Raw genomic sequence first — 13,659 nt, 5'->3', positions numbered from 1 at the left:
TTTCCTTCAGAATGCGGGAGTCAACGTTATATGGACTGGCCGTCCATTTTGCAGCATTAATGGCGTCGTCTTCCCAATCATATGTTCACAAGCATCACAAAGTCCATGCGGAGGCGTTGTGTGGCAGTTGTCAACGCACATGGTGGCCATAAACGCTACTGAACTTGTGTGCCATCAGATTCTCGTGCTTTGGATTACTTTTAAAAATGTGAAGTTTTTAATTTGACTCAGTATATTTTAATTTGTGGGAAAGGTTTCAAGCCGCAGAGGTCTACAAGCACAGATATGGCTACTGGTCCCGCTTGGCTAGGCCTAGTGCCCTCGCAAAATTGTTTCAAAATTTATATCTCCAAAGTTGCCAAAACTTATAAAATGCCTTAGCTACGTCACAGCTAGACACTGATTTTAAGTATATTAGACTGTTCTTTTGATAATGATAGCAATTATCTCAGGAGTTTATCCAGATTCCCGATGGTTAATTCTGACTCGATTGCCGAATGACAAGGGCGACGCATCTCTGTCTGCATATGACCCCAACGGATATCGTTTTTATCTGTTGGCTTTATCTTGCCGAGAAACCTACCCATCATATGATAAAAAATTATATCACGCCAATTTCCAGACTGGATCTGATCAAAGGCGCTATTGCATGAGTCAGATGGTCAAAGAGAGAGTACAGTGAGTGTTGTATGACTGACTTAGTAGTGTCGAGAAGGGACAGTTTGATGTTCTTATTACTCCACACAGACAGCAGATGTGCGTATTTTTCTTGTGACAAAGCATTCGACGAGATTTCATCAGCCTGGGGCGACTGGGATAGTATTCCACGAGCTATACAAGGATGCTAAAGACTGCTAAATAAGGGTAACAGTCTCCCGCGTTCATCTTATCAGATGTAGTGTCTCGTTCGGGGGCCGGGTATCAAAGTTGTCAGGGCTGTCACATATATTCGTGTTAGCGTAAATCGTACTAACTGTACTTTCTGTTTCTTTCTGATGTTCCTTTCAGTCATAATCCTGCATCACCTTCACACAATCGGGGCAGTATAGATGTGGTAGCATTCCCTGGCAGTTGTTAAGGAGTCTAAATTGAACCGCCCCCTCAAAAATCGACTGGCTCCTATCTTTTTCGCACGTCACTCAAATTCACGCTAAACAAATGAAAAGTTTCGATTATATGCACATCTGTTGACGAACATACTTTTTAACGTATATATAATGCAGGATCTCATGAACAGGATAGACTGCTTAGCCGTCGTCACGAAGCCAGGTTGATGTTCCAAAACAAGGTAGGGTATATCATATGATGTATACTTGTCAATTCACTTTCCACTGTGTATACTTTCAACTTCATATTGTAAGAAATCAGGTACTGCTGCAGTATGTAAAGCGCCGTACTCTATGTGTAACTGCTCTGTTAAAAGTCCAAAAGTTAACAGTAAACTAAAAAGCTAAAAGTAACTGGGAATACAAAGTCACTGTGTTTCTATGTTGGTTTGACGTCAAAAGTAAAATCTTTTCCCTGTTAAAGCGCCATGAAATCTCGCACAAGCGTTAGACATTTCGCTATAATAATGAGTGGAATCATTTCGTAAGGAGACAGTGTTTATTAAAGTCTTACTTGCTGTACAATCGTGACTTCAAACGTTTTTATGTTTTTATTTCACATAAAAAGTGTCTAAAGTCTTTTCATAAAATACACCAAGAATAGTGATTACGACGCCTTGATTTACAACGTTTATAGCCTCATTTTCCATACATTGGGGACTTCAAACGGATATGTCAATAAATAGAAGACGAAGCCATTGTACAGTAAAATACACTGAAATACACACACCGCTCGTCACGGAAGCCCATTTCTGGTGTTCACCACGGTGATATTGCTGGAATATTGCCTAAAGCGTCATAAAACCAAGCTCACTCACTCATACACACACTCGCGCGCGCACACACGAATGCACGCATACACAGTGAATAATTATAATCAAGATTAAATTAGTGGAGTAAGATTAACACTGTTTTAATTGGCTAACGCGTTCAGCTCTTACCAGTTATGCCCAGTAACAATTTCAAGTAATCAGTAATGCTTTCAAAACGTTTTATTGCAGACATGTGGAGGACATTTCCGATATTGACGCATCAGTGACAAAAATGATGTCCAATTCCCTATTTTGACTTGTACCATATGTTCCTATGTTTTTTTGGGTGAACAATAATTGACTTATGTAATTATAACTATTTAGGAATTATTTATCCAAATTGATTGTGTTGGTTGAAAGCTGGTCAGACATTGGTGTCCAAAGCTAGTGAAGCTAAGTTATAAACTGTGAAATATTTCTCCAAATGTATTGTTTGACCTTATGGTATTGATATTTTCACTAGATGTGTGAAATATCTGTTTTAAACTCCTCAGTATGTCTCGAGGCAGATATACCAGACGGTGTTACGATATGTTAGTTGAACTATATGCAGTCGGGAGAAAACATGGGCTTCAAATATCAAGAATATAACTCTTTCTTAGTCTTCGTTCAAAATATTTCTTATTTTTCAATGTCCATACTTATGTTAACCCAAGGTACACTTTGATAACAATGCTGCAGTCCTCCGATGTATGCTTTCTTAAACATTTAGCAGATTACATTTCAGATGCCATCAATCTCTATCTTCACATTTGTACATAATTGCACTCGTGTTCGAGCTACTATCATTGTATTAATTGTACGTTGTCCTGAGAATGATGATGATACATACTTAAAAATACCATTCCTTGTCGTCACTGTGATAGTGTTCAATTCTCTACATATCTTTACCCGCCAAGATATAAGTAAGTACCATATTTCATTATAACATATTTTCTTTTTTTCTTCATATTTTTGTGCAAAGCAACTGTGCAATATGAATTTCCCTTAGGATAATAAAGTCTTATCTTTGTCTTTAAGTGAAACCATAGGAAAATACACCATGGCCAGTGTCAGGCAATGACAATATTCTCAGGCATGGGCGTTAACTGACTATAAAAGTCCAGTTTCCATCCTTGTCGAATTAGGGGATAATGTTACATCTCGAGCTTGATCGAAATCCGAACGGTACGACTCGTCAATGGCTTTGATCCTTCTTACTGGTAGGCAACTTCGACGTGACTCTTATGTTCACGACGTGACTCTTATGTTCATATTATTCTTATTACAACTTGTGTTAACTGACTGTCACCCGCCATTACCCGTCTCACGTCTCACGTATGCAGTCGCATCGTCATGTATGAGTTCAAGATTGTTCATATCAACCAGGTCTGTGTATTATCGGGAAATAGCGAGTTTAGGATAATTACTGTAGTTAATAAGTATCCCTTTCTATGTGGTTATATGTTTGTAATCAGGTAATCATTCACCTTTTCGTTGATAACGTCATCATGCTGTTTTCAAATAGACCGCTTCTTCCTCTTTATGAATCTGAACATAGTTTATCATCGTATCCTTCACTTGACTCAACGAAGACGGCATTGCCTAAAAGTCAGGTCGGGTCGGGCCAAGACGGGCCAAAGTGTTATTGGCTAATTACATCATTGTCGGCGATCATACCTACATATTATTGATGCAACATACACACATGACATTACTGAACAACCACCAACAAAAACGGGCACCATAATTAAGTATTTCGGAGTAAATCACTTGAAAACCAGTGCTGTGTGTAAGCGTCGCTGGTCTAGGTAAAATCGTTAAACGAAATAAGATTTGAAACGTACCAAATACTTCTAGCTATCGAGATACAAATTTTCATCTGTCGGTGTAACGTTTATATTTATAGGAACGTACTATATCTAAATAAATACCACTTTATAATGTCACTGTTCTTCGTATATAAAGCAGACACGTTGGTTGAAGTAGACCTCTGCTCCTCATACTCTCAACAGTCTCACAAATGTTCGGTCTGACTCGGACCGGGCTGTCAAAATCAACTTAAACCTTACAGATGTAACATGAAATGGATTCACACCTATAGATTAGTATTATATCTAAACAAATAAATACCACTTTATAGCGTCTTAGATCGCGGTATTTAGAGAAAACAAGGTTCTCAAAGTGAAGCCATTTCCCCTCTACATTCTCTATCAGAAGTGATTGGCTTGTGTCGGGTCCGACTTGGCCCGGGCTGTCAAAATCAACTTTAAACACACAGATGTATCATCAAATGTGTTTACATCTGAAGCTTAGTAGTGTATCTACCTATATACAGCTTTATAATGTCACAGTACAGTGTTTACGTCTATAGATCGGTGTAATATCTACCTATATACCACTTTATAATGCCATAGTGTATCGCATTTAAAGAAAACTGCACCGTTAAAGTCAAACTCTTTTACTGAAAATCTCTGTCAGAAGTGTTTGTTCCGACTTGGCCCGGGCTTAACTTAAATGAACTTCAACCTCACAGATGTAACATGAAACGGATCACATCTAAGCTCAGTATTTTATCTACCTATATGTACCACTTTATAGTGTCTCAGATCGCGTTACAGGGGCAGAATATTTCCACAGCATCCCATTACTGGTCGTAAAAGGCGACCAAAGTGGGCAGCCCGTTTGCCGTGGGTTGCGTCCCTGTGTCGGCGGAGGACGGGAGTCTGGTGGTTGAGAGCACTGGATCCAGGAATTGTGTTCGTTTGCCCAATATACCACTTTGACCCTTACTTCGCCTAGACGGGTGGTGAGATGGGCCCAGTCACGGCAAAAGATGTAGGTTTCCGTCTTCCGGAAACCTTCCGGAAACCTTCCCAATTTGGATCCGGCCTGGATACCTTCCGGAAACCGTCCGGAAACCGTCCGGAAACCTTCCCCAAAAAATGTCAAAATTTGGGGGTGCATTTTGTTCACTCAAGTGTGAAACACATAAAAAAGTTATCTTTAAAATACCAAGCCATTTGAAGGTTGCTGAATGCATCTGGAAGGTTTCCAAAAGGTTTCCAGAAGCGATCCGGATGCAAATTTTCTTCATGTCTTGTTTCTGGTTAATGTTACCCTGTGCATTACCGATAACTGTTGTAATATTCTGTGTTATATTAGTTGTAAATATCCTCCTCAAACTGAGATATGTGGGCATGCATTGTTCACAAGTTGTTTCGTGACATGGGTACAAATGTGTGAAGCTTATTGCTGGTGTCCCCCACCATGATATTGTTGCAATATTGCTCAAAGTGGCAAAACAGCATTCTCACTCAGAAAAAAATGGAAAGTCATTGGCTATGTGTTTTGGCATTTGGCCCTTGTGAGATTAAAAGATTAGTTTGGAACGGTATCAGTACTTATTATATCGGGACAATGTAGTTTCATGGGAATATGAAACAGAATACCGTTCTCCCAAATTGGTGCATAAGACTAATGGCATCCATAGAAAACACCTAAATAAAGTACAGAAAAAATATCAATGTCATTTGTCTACTAAGGTGGCACTACAACTTTTGTTAAGTGAGCTGTATTTATAGTAGGAAAACATTCAGGGCATTAGGGCATTTTATATTTGTTCAGCACCTATGTTATGGCTGATCAGTATTATATTTCTTTATGCTAATGAAGCAAAACAAATAATGTTTTTGGAAAAAAAATCTTATTTATTGATTATATGTCATTTCATTGGTACATATCACAATGAAATTTGATCAAGCAAGAAGAGGAGCTAGCATAAAGTAACCAGTTGTGTTTGCAAGGCCTTACAGAACAAACGCTTCAATGCCATTTTCTAAATAAACAAATTAGTCAAATCTCAGAAGAATTTCATTGAAGAAGAATATCTAAAGACAATTATGTTTCTGCAGTAAACCACAAAAGTCATTCAGATTTCTACAGTCAGGATCAGTGTACACAACCTGGACATAGTCAAAGTGCTTTGGCATAAATTCATTCAGACTTCATTAGCGTCATAATAAAACCACCTACAATAACACTGATGTGGCATAAATCATTCAGAATCATCACTTTCTGAGGTGAATCTGTTGGTTGTTATCGTGAGGATTGTTCATCATCCCGCGAGTCCCTTGTCTGAATTGTGTGAGCAAGATCTTCTTAAATGTAGCTGGTTTCAGATTGTGAAATCCAGGTACCTGAAACAATTCATAACATCTTTAGAAACTTGTCAGTCAAAAATTATGAAACACACACATATTTACAAATGTTTAAAGTTGTTTTCTCGAACAGTGAGGTATTGACAATTTATCTTGCAACTGATATTTAACCAATGTTTGAACATGTAAATAAGCCATTGCAAACAGAAAAGTGTTCAGAAAATACAAAAATGTATCCGGTCTTCTAAAACAATAACATAAGCGCCACAAGGTTCATCTGAATTTTGCTTGAATGTTTGCATTACATCAAAATGTAAGGATAGGTAAACAGGACAATGCAAAACTAAGTTACATAGGCTCTTATACATAAAAACAGAACTATTCATAATAATCAAAACATATGTCATGTAAGTGATCTCAAAATACAACATAATGAGCGAGTGAGTTGGTATAGTTTCATGCAGCTTGTTAGCAATATTCCAGCTATGGGCTTCACACATCGTACCCATGTGGTGAATTGAACCCGGGTTTCAGAGACTGTTTTACCCACTAGGCTTCCCTAGCACACCAAATACAAAAGAAAGTACATTAGAATTCAGACAATAGATATTCTCTCCAAATTCATTACTTCATTAATGGAAGCTATATTGAAATTCAAATTTTGACAAATTAGGATGAGACTGTAGAGGTATTTATCTATGTTATTATGGATATTTAATATCTACCGTTAATTGGTAGTCCATCATAGACAGTGATAAGAAATTCAACTGAAAAGTACAACCTGAACCATCAACTAAAAACTATGTATATCAAATTAAAGGGGCTGGTCATGTATTACCGGTGTGTTCTCATTCATTTTTGACACTACCCTCCCTAAAAGAAAATGCAAAGCACTTTATATTTTATTGTCCATTTTGTCAAAAGCCTCCCCTAGAGACTCTCACATTTTGGGGTGACCCTCCCTGTTTGTTCTGATCTGAATTCAAATATTCATGACTCATTATCATATTTTATCATTAAAAATTTTATCCTGTCTTTTTTGAAAATTATCTTAATGAAGATTAACAATAACATGCAAATCTGCCAAAATATTGGTCTGGCAAAATTTAAATTAATCATAATTACTGTTATAATGTTTTGGGTCCATTGTCTGTTTCTAAATACAGTGAAACCCAACTTTGACTTGTGTGGCATTATTGAATCTACCCAATGTTCTTTATGCATTGATATGCATCTGCACAGAGTGTTCAAAGTCCTTGTCTGACACATAGTGTGCTGCAAGGGAGACATCAGTTTGTGTCCAGCCAAACTGTCTGATAATCTCAAGGGCTGCCTTGGTAGCATCAAGGGATGTAGCTAATCCTAAATAAACATAATATCTCTTCTACAGAACACATGATCAAAGCCTGCCCCACCTTTGATGTTTATTACCTTGCTACTCTAAAAACAGCTAATTAGCAAAATTAACTCAATGTCAACTCATTGTGGACTAGGGATTAACAGGGCAATTAGTGTCGGGTGGGTATTAGCGCTTGCAATTGTCCGTTAATTACTTAATTAAGCAGTGACGGCTTAGTCAGTTGTGCATTTACAACCACTCTGACTGCTATTCAACTTATCAAGTCAGTTTACTATGTAACATGCTTCTTGGGACCAAGGAAATGTATCTTTCTGGATAACATTTTTTGCTACTTTATCAGAGATCAGAAATAATAATAATGAAGTTTTTGATGTGCATTTCTTTGTTGTGTTCACTAGGATGATTAGTAGTAATTGTGTTTGAATTATTAGACACTATTTATTCCAAAAGAGGAATAGTGTTGGTGAAGAGGCAAAGCTTATTTGAACAACATATACATTTAATAAACAGAAACTGTACAAAAAAAACAGATTAACTGTATCTACAGTTGAAACTATCATGATGCAAATTTTCACTGACTCAGATCAGGTTGTAGTGATTGAGGGTCACATAAAACTTGCTAATTTCAAATGACCCATCCCGCACTTATGATTTGGTTTGTTGTTTTATGCCGCACTCAAGCAATATTCCGGCTATATGTAAACAATCAAATCTGGACCAGACAGTCCAGTGATTGACATGATGAGCATCGACCCACACAATTGGGATCAATGACATGCATCAACCAAGTCACCGAGCCTGACCGCCATCTGATCGCTTTAGTCAACTCTTTAGACAAGCATTGTCGCCTGTTACGACAAGTATTGGGTTACTTTATATCTGTGTGTCCAAATTACGCCATTATTAGAAATAATATGTATTATCATACACATGAATATGGTATAAAAATGGCAAATATGGTTGACAATATGAGCATTGATCTAAGCAATTGGAGCAGAATTGTGAATATTCACCTAATGAAAGGAGTAAGCATATACTCCGAAATGTTGTGATCAGAATAAAGAATTTGACATCAATACATTCTCAACCTTACAGTCCTTATGTGTATCACTTGTAAATAACTTTCATAGCAGTATATCTGTGATATATGTGTGCACTTAAATAAATCACTACACAGACGCCCTGTTGTGAGCCGCGATACATTTTAGTCATAGCAACGTTCAAAAGATGGTAACAACGACTATTTTGTCATCAGCACCGTGTGAACATCTTCTGGCAGCATGGGTGTGGGTATTTTGACGTGGAGAGCACGAATTGGGACATTTAAACAGCCTGCTTCACTGAAAGGTATTGTTGTTGATGAATATGATCCCACGTCGCGCTGGTCATGGATGAATGACTTGATGTTTCGATTTTCGTGTAACAGAACATGTGGACTACACTCGGATGGGAAATGCCGTGGCAAGTGCTGCAAGTCGTGCTCTGGGATTTCTCATATCAAAGAGCAAGATTCTAGGAGGGATGGAGTACAAAACATTTACCAAGCTGTATGACTCCATGGTGTGGGCAACAATAGACTCTGGGGAGCTCATCGCATTCCAGCTATCAGCACCGTACATAACAGGGCCATGAAGTATTTTATTTTATTATAAATGGTGATCTGTCACCTTCAGTCTGCCTGGTAATAAGTACTGTCTTGAGAAGACTACTTCTCTTTGCTGGTGATATTGAGAAGCAACCAGGCCCGATGGTGGAGGAACAAATAATGGGTTTGAAGGATGCACTGTTCAACAAAATGGAGGAAAACAAGAAAGAAATATGTGCAACAGTGAGTGAAGTTCGAACACAGATGATAGCCATTGAAAAGAAATACTATTCACTGGAGGTGATGAGTGAAGACATAAATAGCCAAGTGTCTGAATCACTGAGATTTTTAACAGAAGTTCGTGAAGACAATAAGCAAATAAAATCTGATTTGGAATCCCTTACAGCACGTTACAACGAGATAGACGACAGACTGCCAAGTACAGAAGAGGAGATTTCCGAAATGCACGTGATGGACGAGCGTCTCGACAGCGTCACGGAGGCCGTTGATAGGCTAGAGGCCTATAGTAGGCGGGACAATGTCATCATATACGGCATGTCAGAGGTCACGGATAAAACAGCTGAAGATTGTAAACAAAGTGTATTGGAACTATTGGACTCTGTTAACAGGGATGAACAGATACTTGCAACTGATATTGTCCGATCACACCGTCTCGGGGTACGAGTAAGCGGTAAAACACGACCAGTAATTGTCCGATTTGTCTGTAATGACATGAAAATTAGAGTTCTAAAGATGCGAGGTGACCTCAAAACATCTAATATCGGGCTTGCAAATGATCTGACAAGAAATCAACGTGACAAACTGAAACGTTTGAGAGAGGAGAACAAGCGCGGATACTACAAGGGAGGTAGGCTATTCATTGTGGACAACGAGGACAAGGCTGAGTCCAATTCGTTCCCAGTCCACACAACCGATCCCACCAACAAAACTCCAAATCAGACTAGGGGTAGAGGCGCAGGGGCCCAGGATCCATAGGCAGAGGAATCAACACAGACACTAACCAGCGGTCGCTACGATCGAATTCTAAAGGAAGAACTTGGAAATAGCGGCGTGGCCAGGGCCCCGAGAGTTGTGATAGACAATACAAAGTGTCATTCCTTTCATTGAATGTCGACGGACTTGAAAATAAAAAACGTGTTGATGATTTTTTATCCTTTGTTACCAGTTTTGACATTACAGCTTTGTTTGAAACATGGACTACAGAAAAAGACTTCAGTGCTATATTTTCTGATTTTCAGTTATATAGAGTGCCTGCAACCAGACTTTCTAAACATGGGCGTTTATCAGGTGGAATTATCGTTTTAGTAAGAAATTCTTTGACTGATTTTGTCATTAATATTGTTACTTTTGAACATAGCATATGCATTGCTTTCTCAAAAGAAATGCTAAATTTGACAGATGATATCCTGTATGTCTTTTCATATGTACATCCTGAACGTTCCAGCTGGTATGAAAATAAGGAAAACAAGAATGGTATTGAAGTACTTCAAAATGATATTCTGGAACTGTTTCGTCAATATCCAAATATTCCTATTGTTTTGATGGGAGACCTTAATGCAAGAACAGGCGAAAAAGTAGATTATTTAGAAAATGATATTTTCCCATTCCTTGATAATAATTGGTGTTACACAGATTATTTTCCAAGGTTCTGCCAACCAAGATATTCCTGCAATAAAGTAGTCAACATGTATGGAACAAGCCTACTTGAGTTGTGCTTAGTATCAGATATTCACATAGTGAATGGTAGACTAGGTGCGGATAACCAAATAGGAGGGTACACTTATGTCAGCCCTAATGATAGTAGTACCATAGATTATGTTGTATGCTCATCTGACTTCTTTTATCATATATGTAATTTTGAGGTTGTGCCTCGATGTGACTCACTACATCTACCTGTAACTATGACAACGCCTGTGGTAAAATGCTCCGCGGAAACGCAATCAACAGACCGTCGTGTTCGATACACCTGGGTGGATAACAAGCAGGAACAGTTCATGCATAATATGGAATCGCCCGAAATTGCAACGAATCTGGAAAAAGCGAGCTTGGAAGCTCTTACTGACATAGACAAGAGTGTATCAACGTTTACAGAGGCAATTCTTTCAGCAGCATGTATGTTAAAAAAACGTGGAATAATAATAACAATCATCAACATATTTGTAAAACAAGAAACCCGTGGCATGATGATGACTGTCTGTTAATGAAACACGAACGCTGTCGTGCACTTAACAAATTTAGAAAAACTAAAGACAATGAAGACTTGCTGAACTACCATCAAATTAGGAATAAATATAAGACTATTTGTAGAAAAAAACAAGGGGATTACATGACCAGTAAACGTGGCACACTGGAGCAAACTACTGATTCAAAGTCATTCTGGAAGAATACGAAAAGTAACTATAATCCCATAGATTCAAAAGAATGGATGGAATACTTTGAACATTTATTTAATCTATCTGCCATTGAAGAAGATAGTGATTTCTTAAACGACGAAGTTGAACCACTAATAATAGAAAGCGAGGAAATCTCCCCCGCGACATCCTGGATGGACCAATCACAAAAGATGAAATTTTATTGACAATATCAATTCTCTCAAAAACTCTAAATCACCTGGTATGGACAATATTCTCCCAGAATACCTGGAGTTTGCACAACCTAACATTGTCCCTCATGTTGAGATAATTTTCAATTGTATCTTTGATAGTGGTGTTTCTCCAAAAGATTGGGATACAGGTGTTATTATCCCATTACATTAAAAAGGCTCAAGATTAATCAAAGATAACTATAGAGTTATAAGATTATTGAGTATTTTGTCTAAAGTGTTCCAAAGTATATTAAATAATAGATTAGTTTATTGGGCAGATATGTATGACAAAATATCAGAATGTCAATCTGGGTTTAAGGCGAGGACACTCGACAATTGACAATCTATTTATTTTAAATGCTATTATTCAAAGATATTTAGGTATGTCTGGTCGTAAGTTATATGTAGCCTTTATAGACTTCTCAAAGGCGTTTGACTCTGTTTGTCATTCTTATTTATGGAAAGTATTTGGAAAGCACGATGTCAGCACGAAGATGTCCAAAATGTTAAAGTCAATTTATGGTAATGTCAAGGCATGTGTCAGAAGTAACAACCTGTTGTCAAACCAATTTCAATGTAATTTAGGTGTAAGACAAGGTACCGTTTTAAGCCCCTCCTTATTTCAATTATTCATAAATGAAATTGTACACACAATGGAACAGGAGCAGCTATACGGAGTACAGATACACCCTGATATTATACAAGTTTTATTATTGCTCTTTGCAGATGATTTGATTATAATTTCAGACACTGTTGGAGGACTACAGAAGGAACTATCTATTTTAGATAAATTTTGTGTGGACTGGAGTATGTCAGTTAACATTGAAAAAACTAAAATTGTAGTTTTTCAGAAAGGTGGGCGGCTGAAAAAAAGTGAAAAATGGTATCTAAATGGACAACTTGTGGAAGTCAGACAAGGATATAAATATTTAGGTTTGTTTTTTAGCAGCAGGCTTTCAGGGACACAAGCTTTAACCAACATAGCAGTTCAAGCTAAAATGGTACTAATCAACTTATTAAAAAGCATTAATTGTTTACAACTTTATTCTCCAAAATTTCTTTTCAGATTGTTTGACTCCAAGATATCACCTATGTTACTGCATGGGTCAGAAATATGGGCATTCCATAATATGGAAGAAGTTGAGAAAGTTCATTGATATGAGTGTAAATGGTTATTGAATGATACACAATGTACATCAAGTAGTGCTGTATTGGGTGAATGTGGCAGATTACCTTTACATATCAATGCAATGATGAGAGGTTTTAAATATTGGCTACATTTAATAAGTATGCCAGGTATCCGCTTACCTAAAAAGCGCTAGGAAATGATGTATCTATACGATAGTCAATGAAAGAAGAATTGGGTTACTAATATTAGAACAACGTTATTTTCTCTCGGATTCGGTCATGTTTGGTTATCACAATCACCCGGTAACGTACAGGTATTTACTTCGATGTTATTTCAACGTTTGAAAGATAATTTGCAACAAATATGGCATAGAAGTTTATGTAATAGCTCCAAAATGTCCTTCTATTCTCATTTTAAATTAACGTTGAAGTGTGAAGAATATTTGTATTGTGTAACTGTGAGTAAATTCCGATCATGTATGTCAAGGTTTAGATGCAGCGCACACTGGCTGGAAATAGAAACTGGTAGAAAACTTAATATCCCTCACGAAAAAGATTTTGCAAACTATGTCAAGTTGGCCTAATAGAAAACGAGTTTCATTTGCTGCTAGTGTGCCCTGCATACGCTCACCTACGCCACCTCTATATTCCTTCAAAATATTATTTACACCCAAATGTCCATATGTTTAACATTCTTTTATCTACAACCAACACAAAGCTGATTATTAATATCGCTAAATATCTGTATCACAGTAAAGAAGAAAAAACACGTATTTTATCATTGTGACTGTTGCCATCAATATGCCGTACATTTTGTACAAAGGGCCTGTGGCCTGTACTGTACTGAATAAAGATTTTGAATAGATCCTTACCTGAGGCAGGAATAGATAATTTGACAGAAACAATAGTCAAATTTATAGCCAA

At 37.4% G+C, this 13,659-nt stretch overlaps 1 protein-coding gene across 2 annotated transcripts in view; it reads left to right on the top strand.

Annotated features, from left to right (window-relative positions):
- The first annotated feature begins 1,228 nt into the window (after positions 1 to 1,228).
- LOC139448072 (uncharacterized) overlaps positions 1,229 to 13,659 on the top strand; it is a 37,648-nt gene continuing 25,217 nt past the window's right edge. The window contains exon 1 of one of the 2 annotated variants that reach the window (XM_071229580.1): positions 1,229 to 1,288. Coding sequence is in view for 1 of the 2 variants with exons in the window: in XM_071229578.1 (XP_071085679.1) it covers positions 1,274 to 1,288 (15 nt within the window). In the remaining variant the exon portion in view is untranslated. The remainder of the gene's footprint in view (positions 1,289 to 13,659) is intronic. The other variant, XM_071229578.1, reaches the window with a different exon arrangement.

Source organism: Haliotis cracherodii, unplaced genomic scaffold (assembly GCF_022045235.1).
Source record: "Haliotis cracherodii isolate W230 unplaced genomic scaffold, xgHalCrac1.p SCAF_7, whole genome shotgun sequence".
NCBI lineage: Eukaryota > Metazoa > Mollusca > Gastropoda > Lepetellida > Haliotidae > Haliotis > Haliotis cracherodii.
The sequence above is the reverse complement of the archived record's forward strand: the minus strand, read 5'-3'. Positions and strand labels throughout refer to the sequence as shown.